The 22,654-nt window shown below is 40.5% G+C and overlaps 2 protein-coding genes across 2 annotated transcripts; one reads left to right on the top strand and one right to left on the bottom strand.

Moving 5' to 3' along the window:
• On the top strand, positions 1 to 21,385 carry LOC307163958 (nectin-3-like; the record flags this gene model as incomplete). Its single annotated transcript, XM_079880305.1, has 7 exons — positions 1 to 79; positions 168 to 509; positions 2,711 to 3,013; positions 14,995 to 15,100; positions 20,274 to 20,413; positions 20,646 to 20,771; positions 21,347 to 21,385. 6 exons carry the CDS (start codon positions 1 to 3, stop codon positions 20,747 to 20,749), a joined length of 1,074 nt encoding a protein of 357 aa, XP_079736431.1. The 3' UTR covers positions 20,750 to 20,771; positions 21,347 to 21,385.
• LOC307164669 (uncharacterized protein) lies at positions 4,243 to 13,386 on the bottom strand (the record flags this gene model as incomplete). The annotated part of the gene is made up of 3 exons (XM_079881703.1): positions 12,824 to 13,386; positions 12,623 to 12,722; positions 4,243 to 4,770 (listed from the first exon to the last, which is right to left on the bottom strand). The coding sequence occupies exons 1-3, from the start codon at positions 12,982 to 12,984 to the stop codon at positions 4,243 to 4,245; spliced, it is 789 nt and encodes a 262-aa protein (XP_079737829.1). The 5' UTR covers positions 12,985 to 13,386.
• Positions 21,386 to 22,654: the final 1,269 nt, after the last annotated feature.

The following is a 22,654-nucleotide window of genomic DNA, read 5'->3' as shown; positions in this document are numbered from 1 at the left end:
ATGACCGGGAGAAGAAACACTTTCGATCTCTCACTCTATGGACTGTTTTTGACTTATCTCAAATGCTCCAGCATAGCAGGCAAGTGAAATATTTATACTTTTGTTTATGTTAGATATGCCAGCAGATATGTATACGTTCACTCACTCTTTTTCTATTAATTGTGCAGGTGTAAAGATTATTGGCCATGATACAACAGTCATGAAAGGAGGAAATGCCACTTTGTTTTGTCATCTGACGGAGACTGAGGAGAATTTAACTCATATCGTCTGGCAGAAACAGACCAGAGGAAACCCTGAACAGCACAGCTTCTTTATCATCCACAAGGATGGGAAAACTGAACACAGAAATTATTTACAGGACAAGGTCAAATTTATTGGGAACTTTAAAGAGAAGAATGGATCGATTCAGCTGCTGGGAATGCCACTCCTGGATGACGGGATCTACACTTGCATCTTCAACACATTTCTTAGTGGACAAATTCTGACAAACATCAGTGTCACAGTACATGGTAAGACTGCGAATGTTATTCTCTCAGTTTGGGTTTCAAGTTCAACCAAAAATGACAAATGTGTCATTTATTAACCCATGTAGTGTAACTGTGTAACTCTCTTTATTCTTTCACAAAATACACTATTTACATGCAATTACAATGATTGGGGACTGAAGCTTTCAAGCTTCAAAAACAGGACACAAAAGCATCATTGTCATAGTGATATATTCCAAATCCCGTACAGTTTTGGGGGGGGGGGATTTTCAGTTTTTGGATGAACTACTGACAGTCATTTAAATGTTTCATGAAGATATTTCCCCTCACAAACATGGTGTAAATCAACACTTGGAAAGTGAAATTACATTAAAATAGAAAATTCTGTGATCCTGTTACACACCCTTCATGTTTTTCCAAACCTGTATGGATTTTGTAAGGATTTTATTTATTTAATAATAAGGGGATGTTTTGAAGAGTATTATCTTTTCCTTACAATTGCTATAAAGTTCCTCATGTAAATCTACCATATGGTTTTACAAGATTTGTAATACCGAAAATGAGTCATATAAATCACTGCTACGATATTTTAATTAGGGCTGGGCGATATATCGATATAAAAAATATATCGATATATTTTTTAAATGCGATATGGAATTATTAGACCATATCGCATATATCGATATAGTTCAAATTTGCGCTGTGATCCTTGCTCCAAGCTGACCCGGAGCTCTCTGCACTGCTTCCCGCTCCTCCTTTTCCACTCTGCGTGCGTGTTTAGGGCATGTTATGTTATGAGAGGTGAATCATGACTACTTCAGAAAACCCAGCACAATAGAAACTACCAGGCAGTGACATAAGTGTACGCTGAAATAAAGTCTTTTTTCACCTCAGAAAAACGGACTTTCTTGTCCTGTCAGCCGTATACTGTGCTCGTAGCGCACACTCAATTGCATCGCCTCACTGTATAAAGTGCAAAAGAAACTACGAGCATGCAACGCCGTTACGTTGTAAATTACACGAAATAAAAGTAAAAGTTTAACTACACGAAATAAAAAGTAAATTACACGAAATAAAAGTTTTCATTCTATTCACCAGGAGCAGTTTCCATGTTTCATTAACAGTTATTGTTAATATTGTGTATTCACCATGGTAACTGTCGTTTCCATATTAACCCCAAAATGCCACTATATTTTTCTTTTGTTATTTTTTTTTATATTTTTAAATGACTGTAGTGGCTCATACCAACATTGTATTAACAAAAAACTAGTTTGGGACTGCTTCAGCTTTAGCAGAGGCCTAATGTTTATTTATTAGTACTAGTCTTTACTATTAGTCATATTCTTACAATTTATGATTTATGTTAAGTAAAGGGGAAAAGTACTTGTGTGTGTGTTAACAAATTTTGTGTTTGTGTTATAATTTGCCTATATATATATATATATATATATATATATATATATATATATATATATATATATATGTATGTGTGTGTGTGTGTGTGTGTGTGTATAGGCAAATTATAACATGTAAACACAAATTTTGTTTATATATATTCAATGTAAATTTTGATAATCATAATTAATAAATTACAATTCCAAGTGAATCGTCTGCAATTATGATTTTTGTCATAATCGTGCAGCCCTAAGTTGAAGAAACCTGTTTATTATTAATTCATTTGATTTTGCAACTGTTCACTGAAATAGCTGATTTCAATAAAACTACTTGTGATATGTCATATTTGGCTTTGACTTTGACTGAATATTTGCTCTCACTTTGTGGAAAAAATATTGGGATATATATCGTATATCGATATTCAGCCTAAATATATCAGGATATGACTTTTGGTCCATATCGCCCAGCCCTAATTTTAATGGTGTTTTTGTGTCCTTTTTTGAAGCTTGGAAGTACGGATATTTTTATTTTTGCAAAGGTCCCTTTAGGGATTTCTGAAAGCTCCGTATGAAAGCTTCAGTCTGCAAAAAAAAAAAAAAAGGATTTTTAGTTTTGGATGAACTACTGAATGTAATATGTAATAATGCAATGTAATAATAATGTAATAATACAGAGTATATTTCCTCTCACGTGTAGAGCAAAACTCGTAAAAATGTGAAATGGCAGTGTTTGTAGTTAGGTATGCACAATATCTGGGCCATATCAATTATTGGCTAATTTTGACTCATGGTTCACAGTTCATTTATTGTCCTTTTTCTTTTAAAATGTAGTTCCTCCTGCGGGGAAAGTAACGGGAAGCACACACGTTTCTGATCATTACGACGTTACTTTGGCATCATGTGTAGCCTCGAATGGCCGTCCTGCAGCAGAAGTGTTATGGAGATTAGGAGCTCTGAATGACTCTCTGAGAACAGAAACCAGCAGCACACAGCACTCAGACGGCACCGTCACTGTTGTGACCAACATACTGGGAGCACCATCTAAACATTTAAACCAGAAGACGATCCAGTGTGTGGTAAAACACAGCACACTGACAAAGCAGCTTGAACTCGACTATGTGATAAATGTCCACTGTAAGTAACACTGTATATACAGTAAAAGTCATAAGCTAGCATACAAATTAATATAACAGTCAGGGGCATCACTAGGAGGTCTGGGCCCCTGTATCAGTGACGGCTGGTGATAATTATTTTTGGGGGGGCGCATTTTTTATTTTTTTTTGGGGGGGGGGGGGGGGGGGGGGGGGGGGGGCAGAAACATACCAAAATACAAAGCAGAAACAAAAAGGCTATTTTGATCTCTTTTTATTTACATTTCAGACCAACAAAGTAGTAACAAAAAGCATGTTTTCATACTTGAACATAATGTTGCTCTCCTTTATATACAGACCCTTTCCAAAAATTTGAATATCATGGAAAAGCTAAATTATTTTAGGAATTCAACTTAAAATGTGAAACTAATTTTATAAAAAAGGCTCATTGCTTGCAAAGTGAGATATTTTAAGCCTTGATTTGTTATAATTTTGATGATTATGGCTTACAGCTTATGGAACCCACGAAATCAAAATTTTTGAAAATTAGAATATTACATGAAATCACACAGTAGTAGTTACACAGTAATCCCATGGTCATTGAACCAGGTTTTGGTTATTTTGGCAGTGTGGGCAGGTGAAAATCCTGCTGAAAATCATCTTCATCTTCATAAAGCTTTTCTGCTGAAGGAAGCATGAAGTGCTCTAATGTCCTGGTAGACGGCTGCGTTGACTCTGGACTGCCAGGACATTAGAGCACTTCATGCTTCCTTCAGCAGAAAAGCTTTATGAATATGCTTTATGAAGATGAAGATGACTTTCCAGCAGGATTTGCACCTGCCCACACTGTCAAAATAACCAAAACCTGGTTCAATGACCATGGGATTACTGTGTAACTACTGTGTGATTTCATGTAATATTCAAATTTTCGGACATTTAGATTTTGTGGGTTTCATAAGCTGTAAGCCATAATCATCAAAATTATAACAAATAAAGGCTTGAAATATCTCACTTTTCAAGCAATGAGCCTATATAATATATTAGTTTCACATTTTAAGTTGAATTCCTGAAATAATTAACTTTTCCATGATATTCTAATTTTTTGGAAAGGGTAGATCTCTTAAGTGAATTTACGTTATCTCCGACGAAAGGGTCTGTACATTTCAGACCAACAAAGCAGCAACAAAAAGCATGTTTCCTACTTGAACATAAAACAATGCTCTTCTTTATATACATTTTAGATCAACAAATCAGTACCAAAAAGCATCTTTCCTACTTGAACATAAATTTAGCTCTTCTCTCTTTCTGGCCAGCAAATTTCTCAATTACTCTCTGATTGAAGTCAGTCATCTCTGTGACAAGTCTCTTTTCCATGGACAGCAATGCCAGTGCATTCAGCCTCTCCTGGGTCATGGTGATTCTGAGAAAGGTTTTAATTCTTTTCAAGGTTGAAAAGCACCTCTCAGCTTCAGCCGTGGTCATGGGTGTGGTTATGATAACTTTTAGGAGAGTCACAGTTTCGGAAAAGACCTCTTCGAGATTATTCTCCATAAACAGCTGGAATAGGTCCATAGCACCACGGCAGGCACTGAACTCTTGCTTGCTGTAGATAAGACTGAGCTCTGTCTTGAGCTTGCTTCCATTGAGCATCGGGTACGCTCTGATGGTGCTGCTCAATGCATCGTCAGGAAAGGTATCCTTGTACTCGTCAAACCTGTCCCCCTGCAACAAGGTGGCACAGACAAGGTGGTCTGTGAAGGAGAAACGCTCCCTAGTGTGTCCCAGGATTGTGTCACAGACCTATAGAGATAATTAAACAATACATAAATGTAAGGTAGTAGCCTGTCATCATATACTCACCCTCATGTTTTTTTCAAACCTGTATGAATTAATTTCTTCTGCTGAACAGAAAGGAAGATATTTAGAAGAGTCAGTAACCAGACAGTTTTAGATACCATTGACTTCCATGTCAATGGTATCTAAAACTGTCTGGTTACTGACGTTCTTCTAAATATCTTCCTTTCTGTTCAGCAGATCCCGACATCAAACTGTGTTTTGACCGCAAACAACTAACGTCATTATTAGCTAACAGCTGTAAGCATGAACTAAACACTTTGCCATCAGAAATTAAAACATTTACAGAACTCAAGGTTTTTAATACACATTTAAAACAACTGTGTGAACACTGACTGTACAGGATACAACAATGCATACAAACAAAGTTGTTAGCCATAGACATATGCACATTTTTGTGTTTTTGTATTGTTAAATGTGTCTAGACTAGTTTTATATTGATTTCTACATCTATTTAAGCCCATATCTTATTTTCATGTATGGGATGTATTTATTACATGTATTTTAATGTGTCACGGCCGGCTCGCAAGCCGCGACAAAGGAGATGACACGTTAAAATGATATGCAAAAAGGAATAACATTTATTAAAGTAAAAGTAATAAAGTAATAGAATAGACCAAAACGGGAACAAAACAACAAAATGGCACGAGGGGAGAGCAACCCGTCACGACTGAAGGGAGCTGCTTTAGTTTGCCGGCATCAGCTCTAGCACAGGTGTAAACCATCAGTCATCATGACGTCACTCACTCCAACCTACAAAACAAATGACAAAGGACAACCAAACCCACACAATATGACCCACAATGAGGTCGTAACACCCCCCCCCCCCCCCCATAGAAAAAAGGGTGGACATTTATGAAACCCGTCACCCGACAACTCCAAAAACTGGAAAAACCCACCACTCTGTAATACTCTCCAATATCCTCAGCAACCACGGGCCCTGTGGAAGCAATTTAAGACAGACAAGTAGAGCAAAACAAAACATAGTTAGTCAATCAGTTAAAAGGAATAAGGAGCTCTAGACAATGCGTCAGCTACCACATTGTCAGTCCCCCTAATATGCCGGATGTCAAGTGCATACGATTGCAAAAAAAGACACCAACGAGTCAATCGTTGGTTTGGGCAACGCAAAGAATGTAAATAGACAAGCGGGTTGTGGTCCGTGTACACAACCAATGGGTCTGACACGGATCCCACATACACCTCAAAATGTTGCAAAGCCCAAATCAAAGCTAATGTCTCCTTTTCAACCACAGAGTAATTCAACTGATAAGAATTAAACTTTTTTGAGAAGTAGCTAACTGGACGGTGAATTCCTTCCTCATCAGCCTGTAATAACACTGCTCCAGCACCCACATTGCTAGCATCCACACATACCTGAAAAGAACGATCAAAACGAGGCACTGCCAATACAGGAGTGGAAGAAAGAAGTGATTTAGCTGCCTCAAAAGCAACCTGGCAGGCAGCTGTCCAAACAAAAGCTGCTTTTGCTTTCAACAGATCAGTAAGGGGGGCTACCACCGTAGAAAAATTCCTGCAAAATCCCCGATAGTACCCTACTTACCCCAAAAACCGCATCAACTCCTTCTTAGTAGTAGGATAAGGAAATTGATCAATGGCCTCAACCTTGGCCCGAACTGGTCGCACACATCCTTGTCCAACTACCTTACCTAAGTAAGTCACAGTGGCCTTGGCAAACTCGCATTTAGCCAGATTCACGGTCAGGCCAGCCTCTTCAAAATGAGAGAACAGGTCTGCGATATGCTTCAAGTGCTGCTCCCATGAATCACTGAACACTACTACATCGTCCAGATAGACGGCCACTCCCTCTAACCCAGAAACAACCCTATTCATAAGTCGCTGAAAGGTTGCAGGCGCATTTCTAAGGCCAAAACTCATAACGTTATAAGAGAATAACCCCTCCGATGTAATAAAAGTGGAAATCTCTTGAGCTCTTTTGGTCAACGGAACTTGCCAATAGCCTTTAAGCAGATCGAACTTGCTTACAAATTTTGCCGCCCCAACCCGATCAACACAATCCTCAATACGAGGCAGTGGAAATGAGTCTGGTTTTGTTACTCTATTTATTTTACGATAGTCGGTGCAAAACCGATAAGTACCATCGGATTTATTTACAAGCAAACAGGGAGATGCCCAACTGGAAAATGAAGGTCGTGCAATATCATGATCCAGCATATACTGAACTTCAGCGTTAAGATGCAGGAGTTTATTTGGGGACACCCGATAAAAATTCTGGCGAATGGGCTCCGAATCCCCAACATCAATATCATGCTCCAACCAATGTGTACGCGAAGGTACATCACCAAATAAAGAAACATGATGATTAATAATATCAATCAAATCACCACATTTATCATCAGGCAAATGAGCCAACATGTTATACAGATTTTTAAGAGTCTCTGAATTTTTTAGACGTCCCAGTAGTACTGTATCCTCTGGAAAAGAAACTCCCTCATCTATTCCCTCCCCCACAAGTGAAATTCTCTCAACTACTAATGCAGGTTTCACCTCATCGTCTGACATCTTGTGAGAACGGCAATAATAGGGCTTCAATAAATTAACATGACACAACTGGGTGGACTTTCTCCTCTCTGGAGTGGCAATCAGATAGTTTAAGTCAGTAACTTGTTTTTCTACCACATACGGACCTGTAAACTGAGCTTGAAATGGTGAGCCTTCCACAGGTAACAGAGCCAACACCTGATCGCCAGGCATGAATTTCCGTTCCTCAGTTCGTCGATCGAAAATCGTCTTCATACGCTTTTGCGAAGAATGCAATTGTTCTTTTGCCACTTTACCTGCTTCATATAATCTACGCTTAAAGTCATTCACATAACTTATCAAGTTTTTTGGTGGTGCACTTTCAACCCACTGGTCACTGAGTACAGCCAGCGGTCCCCGAACTGTGTGCCCAAACACCAAATCATTGGGACTAAACCCAGTACTTTCCTGACATGCCTCACGTGCTGATAGCATCAACCACGGCAATCCTTGTTCCCAATCTCCTTCCATCTCTGTACAATAAGAACGCAATAAAGACTTCAGCGTCTGATGGAAACGCTCCAAAGCCCCTTGGCTTTGGGCGTGATAAGCACTAGCCTTATTGTGTTTAATGTGCAGCAGTTTCAAAACCTGAGAAAATAAATGAGAAGTGAAATTGGAACCTTGATCACTTTGCACAATCTTTGGAATGCCAAAAATGGAAATGAACTGAGTCAAGGCTTTCACCACTGATTTGGAAGTGATCGTACGAAGAGGATATGCTGCAGGATATCGAGTAGAGGCACACATCACCGTGAGCAAATAAATGCTACCCGACTTTGATCTAGGCAGCGGGCCTACACAATCAATAATCAGGTGCTCAAAAGGCGGGCTGACAGCAGGAATAGGAAACAATGGAGCAGGTTTGATCTTCTGATTTGGTTTGCCTGTTAGTTGACAAGTATGACATGTCTTGATATACTGTGACACATCCTTCTTCAATTTTGGCCAAAAAAAATTGTAGAGGATCCGGTGATAGGTCTTTTTTACCCCTAAATGACCTGCAAGTTTATCATGGGAAATCTGTAATACCAGTGAGCGATACTTTTCTGGAACTACCACCTGCATGAGAGGATCCCCAGCAAAATCACTACCATGAGGAATCCACTTTCTCACCAACATTCCATCCTGCAAAAAATAACCATGAGCAACATTTCTAATTTCAGCAGAAGACATCACACTCTCAAACAATTGATGGAGAGATGAATCAAGTCGCTGCTCCTGGAGCAACTCAGAAGGTGAAACAGAAAAGTCATCAGGCAAGGAGAATGGTTTGACTACAGCAGAATCAGGGGTTACCCTTGGCTGAGCAGAGGTCATGGAACGAGTTACCGCACATGCAGTGAACACTTCCGGATAATTCTTGTAACTTTCTTCAGAACCTGGAAGAGGAACAGATAAAACCACAGGAGGTGAAAAGGTATCAGGCCACACCCTACCCCCTGCCAAATTATTCCCCATGATTATATCCACACCATCCACGGGCAATGATGGACGCACTCCAATCACCACTTCACCATTCACAAGCTCAGATGACAACATTACTCTATGTAAAGGAACAGACATCACATCCAACCCAATTCCTCTAACAAGAACACTAGTACCAGTGTCACTCAAAACTGAAAATGGCAACACATCCTCCAATATAAAAGATTCAGAGGCTCCTGTATCTCTTAATATTGTTACTGGAATCTTTATCTCTGTACCAATCATCGACACATGTCCATAGGTAATAAAAGGCGCATAATCACCATTTTCCAAAAGATTACCCAATTTAGGAAATCCTTCACACAATGTACTAACAGGACTTAACACGGGTGCCACAAGAGCAGCTGGTTTAACGCGAGGAGCCTTTCCCCCTTTACTCTTGGCTTTAAGCACAGGGCACTCATTTTTCCAGTGGCCTTTACCATGGCAGTAGTTACAGATAAGAGACGAATTTTTGGACATACGATCTCCCTTATCTTCGAAAAATTTGTCCCTTCTCCGAAACTCAAAACTTTTGTGTGTTAACACATAATCATCAGCTAATTCAGCAGCTTTAGCAGCTGTGTCCGCTTTCTGCTCATTTATATATGTGGCAATACGAGCGGGTACAGAATTCTTAAACTGTTCCAGCACGATTAAGTCAGTCAACTCCTCAAGCGTGGTTACCTCAGATGCCATACACCAGCGATTAAATGCAGTACTGAGCTCTCTAGCAAACTCAACATGAGCAACATTAACACCTCTAGACAAAGTTCTAAATTTTTGTCTGTACGCTTCTGGTACTAACTCGTACGATTTCAAAACGGCTGCTTTTACGATGTCATAATCGTTACAGTCTGAGACTGAAAGAGAAGAATAGACTTCCTGAGCCCTGCCAGTAAACACGCACTGTAAAAGTAGTGTACGTTCCCTACTAGGCCAACCTCTCGCTTCCGCAATCCGTTCAAACAAGGTAAAAAATGTATCCGGATCTCGTTCACTAAATTTAGGCATCAAACGCAAGTTTCCCGCAGTGTCAAACATTTTAGAAGCACCCTGAAAAGCATCATCTGAACCATCATCGATTCTGCCTTCTCTAATCATATCCAAGCGATATTTTTGCAGCTCTATATCTGTCTGTTTAATTCTATTTCTCTCACGCTCCATTTCTAACTTTACACGCTCCTGTTCAAGCTGTAAGAGCAATAACCTTTCTTGCTGTTCAAAAGTTAAAAGGCCAACTGGTGGTTTAATTTGACTAGCAGTAGCTGTATCAGACATTTCAATCAATATAGCTTGTTCTATCAATTTTGTTTTAATTGTTTCTCTAATTGTACTCTCTTTTAATCTCTTATCTTCAAGTTCGATTTCATAATGATCCGCAATCTTAAATAACTGATCTTTTGTAAACAACTCAAGTAACGCTTCAGAGGGAGAAATAATAAAATCTTCTACGAGATTAGACATACTTCCTCTAGAATATACGTTACAATTAATATAGTGTGATTCACAAACCTCACGTGGTAGGAATAAAAAGTTCCCTTTCCCTATCTATAGGAAAAAACAACTAGCTAACTCACCCCTAATCTTCGTGTGGTTACTGGCGAGGGGTATTTAAGCACCAACTCCCGCTGGTACAAGAAAAGCAACCAGCACGCTGGCGACTATCTCATACCACGGCCATGCTCCCGAGACAACTGCTCTACTCACGGTCGCCACACAAAAATAACAAAAATTACATTACCTACTTGTTCCAAAAGGGACCAAGCAGCTACACCTAACAAGGGAACATCAACAATATTCTCACCACGATATGATTTGCAAAATCACTTACCTCTTAGAAACAGCATAGAACAGCTAACTGATGATACAGTCACATATGTCCTCAAAACAAATAAATTCAACGCGCATTTCCTTCCAAACGACGAATAAGCTCCCAAACAATAGCGTTTACCCAAACAACATTCTTCCGGTTTTACGTTCAGTTAATGGACGTGCCAAGTTCATTACAAAATAACCGAACGCAACAAAAACGCTTCCAAACCATGTCGACAAATAACAGGAATTTTCAAAAGTTAGCAAACAAGCGGACGAGCCCCCATTTGTCACGGCCGGCTCGCAAGCCGCGACAAAGAAGGAGATAACACGTTAAAATGATATGCAAAAAGGAATAACATTTATTAAAGTAAAAGTAATAAAGTAATAGAATAGACCAAAACGGGAACAAAACAACAAAATGGCACGAGGGGAGAGCAACCCGTCACGACTGAAGGGAGCTGCTTTAGTTTGCCGGCATCAGCTCTAGCACAGGTGTAAACCATCAGTCATCATGACGTCACTCACTCCAACCTACAAAACAAATGACAAAGGACAACCAAACCCACACAATATGACCCACAATGAGGTCGTAACAAATGGTTATACATTTTTAATTCAATAATCTGTAATTTCTGTTTTATTTTTACAAGCCTAACCAGGGACAGGGGTTGCAAATTAGTCATGGCTATAAACCTGTATGCATGGCATCTACTTTGTATTCTTTATAAAGCAATGTTCTATGCATTTGTCCCTGTCAAATAAATATTAAATAAATAAAACTCATGCTAACTTAGTGTTTAGCTAACTTAGTGAAGATTATTAGTACCAGACAAAAATACGACGTCTAACGTTATATGTAAACAAACTGCACATTGAAACATATGTTTGCGATGTCTGCCATCATATTCCTGTCTCTCTTCAACGTCTCGTAAGTTAGCATGTGTTTGTTGTAACGTGGCTGTTGTACTGCGATGCCCACCGTGTCAGAGTTCATCTGCTGTCAGTCAATCCTGCATCACCATGGCGCACACACTTACCATGCTGTGTTTTTGTCTGGTACTAATAAACTTCACTAAGTTAGCTAAACACTAAGTTAGCATGAGTTAGTTCATGCTTACAGCTGTTAGCTAATAATGACTGTACCTAACGTTAGTTGTTTGTGGTCAAAGTGTCGTGGTGTAGACAGTTTGATTATATTCCTGAGCCAACCAACCCCGTGACGTCATAGGTTAGAATACTGCACAATGTCGGCTCCTTGGTCGCGAAATATATAAAGTTTTTCTTTTTATATGTTTACATTGTCATGTTTCTTATATAATTGTTGATTAAAGTAAAAATCCATCTAGTAAATCATGTAAACTTGATTGACTGCTTCATTTTCCCTTTAATATTGTGTAGGCTAAGCCTACCCATATAGATTTTTATTTAAAATGTATGTTATGTTGTTTAATGTTTCACATGCAACAGGTGCCAGTCCACAATTATTTTTTATGCATTTTAATTTTCTGTGCAAAATTTATTTTGTTAAACTACATAAATGCCATTATCTGTAAAACATAAAACATCAATATAACATGCATTTTTATTCAGTATATAAACAATATTTTGCTTTTTATGTTTAAGACACTATTGATACCGTGAGAAATTTACATTCTCAGGAAAATAGCCACTTATCAGTTAATCGTTAATCGATCGATAAGGTCAATCAACTAAAGATTAATGAATTAATCGATAACTTGCATCCCTAATTTGATCATTTATATTTATGTTGCCAATTTATTATTTTTGGGATGCTGTTGTATAATATTAAAATGATGATTTTTGTAAGGATTTATACCAAACTAAAATTGTTTTCTTGAGTCTGTAGAATATGATATATGCAGGCAGGACATTTCTGCAGCACAACAATATTGTAAAATAGTATTTTGACTGATTTCTATAACAAACTCACCTCTGCTCCAATCCTTTCACGTTCTTCCGGACTGAGCACCCGGCGTCTCTTTGTTGGCTGAGAACCACTGCTTTGTTCACCAATGGAGTGGAGAGAGTTTCTGCAAAGGACAAAGCTAATTTATTATAATATTGGCAAAAGAGAGAGAGTTAATAATGAAAGAGAAACCAAATAATGATCATATTACAGAAATACAGTTACCTGATCTTTTGTATTTCCTCTTGGAACTGTTGGATGCTCACTTTGATATGGACCGAATCAATGTTCTTCTTCTGGAGCTTGGCATAGAGGAAGTCTACATGTGGCATGATGTGGTGATAAAGTTCCAGAAAGAACTTAAAATCATCATCCTCCAGTAGCATGGCCAGGGCACCTGCTTCTCTGACAGTATTGGGGTCAAAGTCACCTGAGTCTTGTATGCTCTCAAAACAGTGAATGAGATCCTCTCTGTGCTCAAAAACTGTATTAATGGCACGGCTATGAAAGTTCCATCTGACATTGCTGGATCTTGGCAGTCTATGGGCAACCACTTTATCCAGAAAACATGTCCGCTTGGGTGACTTAGAAAAAAAGCTGGCAAATCCACCAATGTTAGAAAAAAAAAATTCTCGTCTTGGATATGTGAGACGTGGCCTGCTGCATAATCAGGTTGAGCTGATGAACGTAGCAGTGGATATAGTGGGCATTTGGATACACATCTTGTACTTTTCTCTGTACACCTGCAGTGGCACCCCTCATCACGCTGGCCCCATCATATGCCTGGCAGATGAGCTTACTTTTCTGATCCTCGGAGGATAGAAGCAAGACGCTCTTTTAGTGCAGTAGCAATGGACTCAGCTGTAGCTGACTGCAGAGGGATGAACTCAAAAAATCTTTCCTGCACGTTATATATTTGTCGTCGATGTAGCGCAAAACAAGCACAAGCTGGGCCAGTGTCGCAATATCTGTGGTTTCATCTGCCTGGATTGATAAAAAACTACTTGTCTGGACTTCTTTGATTATTTCTTCTCTTGTAACAGATAACATACAGTCCAGAAGCTCGTTCTGTATAGTTTTCGACGTTCCCTTAAATACAGTAGCACTGTCAAGATGCTCTTTCAATGCTCCATCAAGAGAGGCCACAAAATCCACCAACCCGCGAAATATACCAGGGTTATCTGAGCTCTCACTCTCATCATGACCACGTAAAGCCAACTCAAATGCTCCACAAAACTTTACACAGTCTATTATCCTGGACAGTATGTGTCGATTTTTTGTCACATCTTCGTTGTGCCTCCTAATGCCAATCCTGTAGCCTTCGTCTAGTTGTTCCGCAATGCTTACTTTGCCCAAAAACTTTAGTTTCACGCTATTCTCAAGATGGCTGCGGCTACTTTCATGACGTTTGCATTTGTCAGATAGATGTTTGAGGTCGCTTACCCCCGTAGTTGTCCACAAAACTTCAGTGCCGACACTTTGAAAAAGAAGACAGGGAAAACAAAACAGGGCATTGCTAACATCACATCCAGTCAGCCAGCTCCGTTTCTCGTAACAAGCGCGGGTAAAGCTCCGTTTGTAGCTTCGTCCTCTGTCACTTGCCTGCTTCTGGATGTGTAAATCTGGTTGTTCCGGTCCGAGATCCTTAATCTTTTTTTTTTCTTCAAGCGAAAGTCTTGAGAAAGGGTTTTTTTGTAAATAAATAACAGAATTTGGATTAACTGCTGCCATTGCGTAATAAAGAGTGAGTAGCAAGCAAGGTTATTTCCCGCCGCGTACAGTTGAATGATCAGATTGGATAAAATAACATGTATCCAATTATGATTGGCCAGGGACGCAACGACTTGCGCCCCGAGGAGTATCTTTAAGAAACCAATCAGAGACCAGCTTCAGGTCACATGCTGCCCGAGAATTTGTGTACTCACATAGACACCCATGTGTCTGGCGTCCCTCGCCCATGAAACGTATTGAAAAACATAGTAAATATAGTTAATCGATTAAAGACAGTTTTTATTAAATTCTGAGGCTCTTACTACCAGCCGGCACATGAGTAAACAATTTTTTATTTTATTTTTTTAATTTTAATATAATGTTTTTACACATGTTAATTTCTGAAATGTTGATGGGGGCGGCGCCCCAGCTTATTTTTTCTATGGACAAGCCGCCACTGCCCTGTATATCACATTTGTTTGTTGGTGGAGGTGTAATGCAGGGGAATTTTTTACTCCTAACTATTAGGCCTAGCTAATGATTATACTTGGACAGAAGTGTAACTGGGTCAGTACAAGGTCAGGCTGCCCTCCTGTAACTAAGTATACCTAAATTTCAACACCACATGAACAATGTTTATGGTAAGCCAATATTATTATTATTTTCATATTTTTTAATTCTCTTAGATCCTCCAGAAGTATTGGTGATAATCCCTAATGATCCAACAGAGGCTGAAGAATATCACTGTCTAGTGGATTGTAACCCAACACCAACTAGCTACATCTGGGTCAGGTAATGAAGTCCTTAGTTCCCTTCCATTTGCATCTCACGCTCTGCCCTGCAGTGCGGGTATAAATAGGAAGCGGATGCACGTACCATTGGTCTTTCGCTTCGGAGCCGAACAGTTGACTGTATGTATTTTGGCTGAGCGCTCTGGTCCCTTTCATGACCAGCCAGTCGTTTCATTCAGGGCTTCCCCTGCCGATCAGATGTCAATCGCAGCATTGGAGGGTGAGCTTAAGTTTTTGGAGATGAGGACTTGGTTGCACTTCCTCCTTCTGGGAGAGTTGCATTGCCCAAGCCTGATCAAGAGTTGATGGCTATGCTTGCCCGGGCCGCCTCTCCCGCCCGGTCTGCTCAGCAGCCTTCACCCAGACCCCAGCGTGGAGCCAGCCGCAGGAAGGCCGCCCAGCCCGTCCCAGCTACTGCCAAGTCAGGTGGCAAGCGCAAGCACAAGCGGCCCTGAGACGGGAAACCCAAGGATGGAGGAAGTAGCTCTTTGGGAGATGGTGTCTGCAGGAGGAGTGCCCGGTGCCCGGAGGAGGGCTGGGTGGAGGGGGCTTCAGTTTGTTTTCTGTTCTGTTCTGCCAATGGCCGTACAGCCAATAAAAGAGCAATTTCCTCTGTCCCTGGGTCCCCAAGAGGGCAAGGTTGGCGGTGTGTGCCTTGCCACCCTCAGCCCCCTCTTACAACGCCAGCCAGCAGCGAGTATGCAGGTAAGTGTTGCACCGCACACTCAGACCCCACTTTGGACCGCTATGCCGTATCCGAGTCGGGTCCCTGCCTTCCATCTCGCTGCCCCACTGTGGGTCTGTCTGTGGTCCCGTTGGTCCCCCTGGCTAGGTGCCTGGGAGCCTGGCTAGCACTTCCTAGTCTGGCATAGCCAGACCTTCAGACTGATGGCAGAATGTCTGGACTCTATCGCAGCTTTTCTTGCCCAAGGACCACCCAATAGGACGTCTGACTGACATGTAACGCAACCAATCACAGTTCATTTTGTTCTGTGTCATGTCTACGATGCACGCTTACGCCCTAAAGTGGAACCTATTCGTTGAGTGGTGTTCTTCTCACCGAGAAGACCCCCGAAGATGTTCGGTCAGTACGGTGCTTTCCTTCCTGCATGATGGGTTGGAGTGAAGACTGTCTCCCTCCACGCTCAAAGTGTATGTTGCCGCGATTGCCGCACATCGCAATGGAGTGGATGGAAAATCCTCACCGTTCCTGAGGGGAGCGAGGAGACTAAATCCACCTCACCCTAAATACCCTCTTAGGACTTATCTCTGGTGCTCACAACACTGCAGAGACAACCCTTTGAACCACTGCAGGCAGCTGAGTTAAAAATCCTGTCCATGAAAACAGTTCTCCTGCTTGCTTTGGCTTCCATCAAGAGGGTTGGGGGAGTTGCATGGATTTTCGGTCGAAAAATTGTGCCTGGGAGTCTCGCCCAGATATTTGCACAAGGTTCCTACCACACCAGGTAGTGAACCTTCTAGCGCTGCCCCTGGAGGAGGCAGACCCAGCCCTGGCTTTTCTCTGTCCCGTTCATGCTCTGCACCTGTACGTGGACAGAACGCAAAGCCTCAGGACCTCAGACCAGCTCTTTGTCTGTTACGGAGGCCAGCAGAAGGGAAAGGCTGTCTCCAAGCAAAGGTTGGCCCACTGGATAGTGGATGCCATCGTCTTCCATACCAATCCCAAGACGCAACGTGCCCCCTCAGGTTGCTAGCCAACTCCACTCGGAGTTGTGCTTCTTCTTGGGCACTGGCACAAGGTGCCTCGCTGACAGATATCTGTAGAGATGTGGGCTGGGTGACACCAAACGCTCACTAGGTTTTATAGGCTTCGGGTAGAGCCAGTTTCCTCCCATGTACTTGCTTCCCATTGCCTGTGAACACTGTAGGCCCCGCTCAAAGTGTCGGCTTGCTGCGCTATTCCTCTCCTATGGACCGGATACGTGCGCCATTCTGCTCCAGGAGAGTTCCCATTTAGCCAAACCCTGTAGTGTTCCTCCGCACCCCTAGGCCTGAGCCCTGTCCTGTCTTCCTCCCCAATGTGCGGGGGGATCAGGAGGCTTACGCTGGGCACCGGAAGGTGGCAGCAATAGGTGGCATGTTACTTGGGATCCCAATACGTTGATGACATCGGCGTTACGTCGGACGTGACCGACTGGAAGGGAACGTCTCGGTTACGTATGTATTGCTGGACCACCGCTGAGGCCAGGCTCCTGCACGGCTCCTCAGTGAAAAACCAAATGGTGCGTGCTTCCGCTTCCTGTTTATACCCGCACTGAGGGGCGAAGCGCGAGATGCATCGTCCATACTGCCGTTTCCACTGTGTTTAAGAAAAGATCTCCGTCAACACTACATGACCAAAAACGCATGGCATTCGTGTAGTGTAAACAGTTGCCGGCTGTTACCGATTGCTCTAATAATAGCCAATAATAGGCAGCTGCAGTATTATAAAATGCAGAGTTTAACTGCACAATGGCTGCTAAAAAAGGACAACAAAGTCTTGCAGTTCCATCTCCATGTTAATGTTTACACCCATGGTTCTCAAACCTGTCCTGGAGTACATTTTGTTATTCTTCCAGTTATTTACCTAGAGCTGCAAATAAACCTGAAGTGCCCTACACATTCACAGAAAATAGCCTGCTTCTGCATTGAAAAATAAGGTGGATAGCTTGAGTTTGGGGCGTGGCTACTATAGCAGACAGAGTCCAAGTCATGACAGAGTCCAATTATTTCCAGGTCCATGACATTATCAAGATCATTGTTGCGTCTAAATTCGCCTACTAAACCCTAAAAGTATGTACTCTTTTTGTGAAGAAAATATAGATACATTTGAGTTACAAGCTTTGGTACATACTGGTACATACTCTCACGTCATAAAATAGTGTCTTTTAACGGTTGCGCTCTGTCGCTTAGCTACACGCATCCTGTCACGTAATCTGACCTGTCAATCATCTTGTCAAAGATAAAATCCTTCACATTTAATTTAATTTAATTTAATTTCCTACTGTATCGGAAAGAAATGCAGAAGCATGTTGATCTGCCAGTCATGGTCTTTCATGCAGAGACTCTCCTCATATTCATGCATAACGATGCATTTAAAGGACAAGTATTTTACACTTAAAGCCCTGTTTACAGATCGTTTCTGATGAAATAGAACGGTTAAGATTAAAATTTGGACACATGCTGCTGTCCCGAGAATTTTAGGTTTCTTTCGCTTTCCCCCCCACCTGAATGGCTGCCTATGGGCACTGGAACAATCCTTCCTAAAACGCATTAAACTTTCGTTTACAAAGACGTGAAACTCACCGAGTGGTCAGGGGTGTTCACTGATATGCTCACACAAAAATCGCTGCAAAAGATGCTTTCCAACAGGTTTTATCGTAGTTTTTGTCCAACTCCATTGACTTGTTTTGGATTTGCTGTGAAACCTAAAATTCTCGGGACAGCAGCATGTGTCCAAATTTTAATCTTAACCGTTCTATTTCATCAGAAACGATCTGTAAACAGGGCTTTAAGTGTAAAATACTGAACTTGTCCTTTAAAAGCTAATGGCCAAACGGATCTACACTATATAAAAGTTCACGTTGTTGCAGATGAAATACAACATGGATACATCGAATCCTCCTCGAAAGCGCAATGGGTTGTGGGCGATATTAGCTTTTATAGTGAGCACGGATCCACACTTTGAAAATCCACCGGAAATAGTAGACTATCCGGGGACTCCTGGCATACTCTTTTCAACATACTATGCTTTGGGACACACTTATTTTAATCTCACATACTGTTTAGGACGGATAGTAGTCCAGTCATTTTATGAAAAAAGTTGAACAAATTGCAACAGAAGCTAGTCAAACAATTTGTTAACAAACAATTTGTTAACAAACAATTAAAAAAAACTTGTAATACATTTTGTGTTTGTCTTGATGTAAGTAATCAACACAATAATTTTCATGGTGATATCTAAAGGTTAACATTTTTACCCAATTCATGTAAGAAAATGAATGAATAGGCATATGAATAGGCTATCCCATACACAAAAGAAATATATTTGAAATATATGTTCAGGATATATTTTGGAATATATGCAAATATTTGAAATTGGCCCAATAAATATATTTCATACTTATATTTCATATATTTTTGTTATATTTCAGAATATATTTCAATGTATTTGGAATATATGCCACATATATTTTTGACACAATGTATTTGGAATATATGCCACATATATTTTTGACACTTTTGGGGACCCATACAGAAAAAAAAATACATTATTCTGAAATATAACAAAAATATATGAAATATAAGTATGAAATATATTTATTGGGCCAATTTCAAATATTTGCATATATTCCAAAATATATCCTGAAAATATATTTCAAATATATTTCTTTTGTGTATGGGTATATTTGGGTCTTTTTCGAAACTTTCCCCTAATGGGATTCTTCGGGACTTTTTTTTCCTTACTCAGGACATAATTGAGGATACAAAATCAGTTGAGTTTGCTTCTGTTGCAATTTGTTCAAGGTTGACCCCCATTTTGGCTTAAAATGACGCAGGGCATGATGAAAATCCAATCTTGAGTACTATACATCACTCCCATGTATTACATTTTATATCCATTTGCAATCCATCATCCAAACTAGGCTAAATATAAAGTATAGCAGGCCAGGCCATTGTGATGCAATTATCCAATTATCCTCTCGTCCTATCTATCACTTATTAGTGTAAAACGGTGGTAAAAATGTTATGCTTGGGTTTTAAATCTTATATTTATATATTAGCCTGTCCCTGTAGCTCAATGTAAGAATATAAATAAGAATATAAATGTTTACCTTGAAATGCAATGTAAGTCGCTTTGGATAAAAGCGTCTGCCAAATGCACAAATGTAAATATCATAAACAACAAAAATGCCAGCCTGGCCCGTTGAAAGCCCTGGCTCGCACTGGCCCAACAGTGGAAATGCGACTAATAATGATTTCTACTTCAAAAAAAAAAAAAAAAAAAGAGGAAATAAAAGTGTAATGTGTCAGTCCAGTAAGGAGGCTACACAAAATAATGATATGTGCAATTTTAAATTTCAAGTTTCCAGATTATTGCCTTTTACCATTTTACATCATCACATGTATACTTTCTTTTAATGTCAGTTTCTCTCATGTGTCTTCATTAACAGAGTGAATGGAAGTACTCCGCATTCTGAAGGCAATAAACTTTTCATCCCAAAATCATCCTCTGATCTGAATGGTGTGTACATCTGTACAGCATCAACCAAGTATGGAAGTGTGTCAGGTGTGCTCTATGTGGATAACACTGGTGAGTCCTTTAAAATCTTCATATTTTAAAATAGTTATGTTTTTTTATTATTATTTTATTCATATTATTCTTCTGTTCTATTTAATTCTAGTCTATACATGTATGCATTTATCAACAGAAGTAAATCAACACAGAGACAACAATATTCATAGACAAAACTTAAATATGTAACCTGACAGTTCTCTTTTTCTCGATCTTATTCGATCTAAACATCTTATTCCATGTTTTGTAGGATCCACTGATGTCTGTCGGGATCTGTTTATCTCCAGCTGTGCCATCCTGGTTTTACTGTGGTGTTTATTCTGCACAGTGTCTCGAGTTCTAACGTTCTACTGAAGTAAAAGTCGATTTTACTAAAGTAAGCACTATTAGTTAGACATCATCATAGGTCATCTCATGGTATAGTCAACCACAGCTAAACTGTGTTGTGACAGAGCAGTGCTGGGGAAGTACCTCAAAAACTTCAGATTACTTCTCTAAAATTGTACAAACACATTTGTCAAAGTAAAGACTAATTACTTTTACATTGCTTTCTATAACATTTACAAACGTTCAAATGACACCTAGTTGTACTTAAAGGTAAATACAATTGTGGCAAGGTTCAAAATAAATGGATGAAGGAAGGAGACAGGGTCGGCTTACTGTGGAACGTGTGTCCCTTTTTATTCAATATTTCTCAAAACAAAAGTCACGCTCTCAGCGCTCTCCAAACACAATCTCTTTCAAATAGCTTCTTGACAACAATTTCTTTGACTCTCTGTAGCCAGCAGCGTGCACACGATTCCACAGCCACTCTCTCTCTCTGCTTCACACTTCAAGGTGGCTTTTATCTGGTTCCCCACGGCAATTACTGCAACGAGATCCAGGTGTATGTCATTATGCACTTTACCTACTTACACGCTGCTCGTCTCCTGACTCTCTCTCCTGTCACAGATGTCGCTGAACCACGCCCCCCCTTGCCACATACCCCCACCACATACCCCCACCGCCCGACTCAGCCCGGGGAGCCATCCGTCCTGCAGCCCCCACCCACAATTTGCATAGGGATACAGAGCGCAAATCCACAACTTTACAATAAATAGATAAAATAACACTAGTATGGTTGGCATAAAACATATACAAAGTTATAATAAAATCATTATAAAGAAATGTGCAAATTATGCAGACTCGTTAAGAGAACCTTTTTTCATAAGGGACTGGTTCAGGGGTTGAGAACTGTTTAGAGATTTAATGGCTCTGCAGTATGTGCTGTTGAAGAAGAGGGAGGTTTTTGTCTTAATAGCTCTCATCCTTCTCCCTGATGGGAGTATGGAGAAAAGGGAGTTGGCAGGGTGAGTATCATCTTGTAGGATCTTTAGGCCTTTCCGGTGAATACGGGCCTCGTAGATCACACAGTTGGGGGAGAGTTTGCAGCCAATGATTTTTGAGGCTGTATTGACTATCCTGTCTAGTTGCGACCTCTGCTGGACAGTAGAGTTGTCATACCCAGACAGTAATAGTAAAAGTAAGGACACTCTCGATGGCAGCTCAGTAGAACTGCAACATACCCTTACAGGCTACCCCAAATTTCCTCAGCTGGCGAAGGAAAAAAAGCCTCTGATGGGCTTTTTTGGTAATGTTGGTTATGTTATCATCCCATTTTAAAGATGATGATATTGTTGTACCTAAAACCTAAAACTGTCCACCCGCTCCACCACCTCCCCATTGATGTGCAAGGGCTGGGACAACTTCCCCCTTCTGCGGAAGTCAACCACTAGCTCCTTAGTTTTGGAAACATTTAACTCTAAGTTGTGGTTGGAACGCCATTCAATGAATGAGAGGACCTCTTTTCTATAGGAAACATCATCATCCCCAGAAATGAGCCGGACTACTGTTGTATCATCTGCAAATATAAACATTTTAACAGAATCAGTGTGTGATGTGCAGTCATTTGTGTATAGCGAATATAAAAGAGGTGACAAGACACACCCCTGGGGGGCTCCAGTGTTAATGTGCTTGACATTTGGAGATGTTATTACCTATTTTGACCACTTGTGTTCTCTGCACCAGAAAATCCAAGATCCTGTAACATAAGGAATTATGGACCCCCATTTGTTGAAGTTTCAGAAAAAGTTTGCTAGGTAGGATTGTATTAAAAGCAGAGCTATAATCTATACAAAGGATCTTTGCATAGTTGCCTGGGGCCTCCAGATGCTGTAGAATGGAATGGAGACATAAGGATACAGCGTCCTCAACAGACCT

This window comes from Squalius cephalus (genome assembly GCF_949319135.1).
Source record: "Squalius cephalus genome assembly, chromosome: 9".
Taxonomy (NCBI): Eukaryota; Metazoa; Chordata; class Actinopteri; order Cypriniformes; family Leuciscidae; genus Squalius; species Squalius cephalus.
Note: the sequence above shows the minus strand (reverse complement) of the source record. Positions and strands in the feature narration are given on the sequence as shown.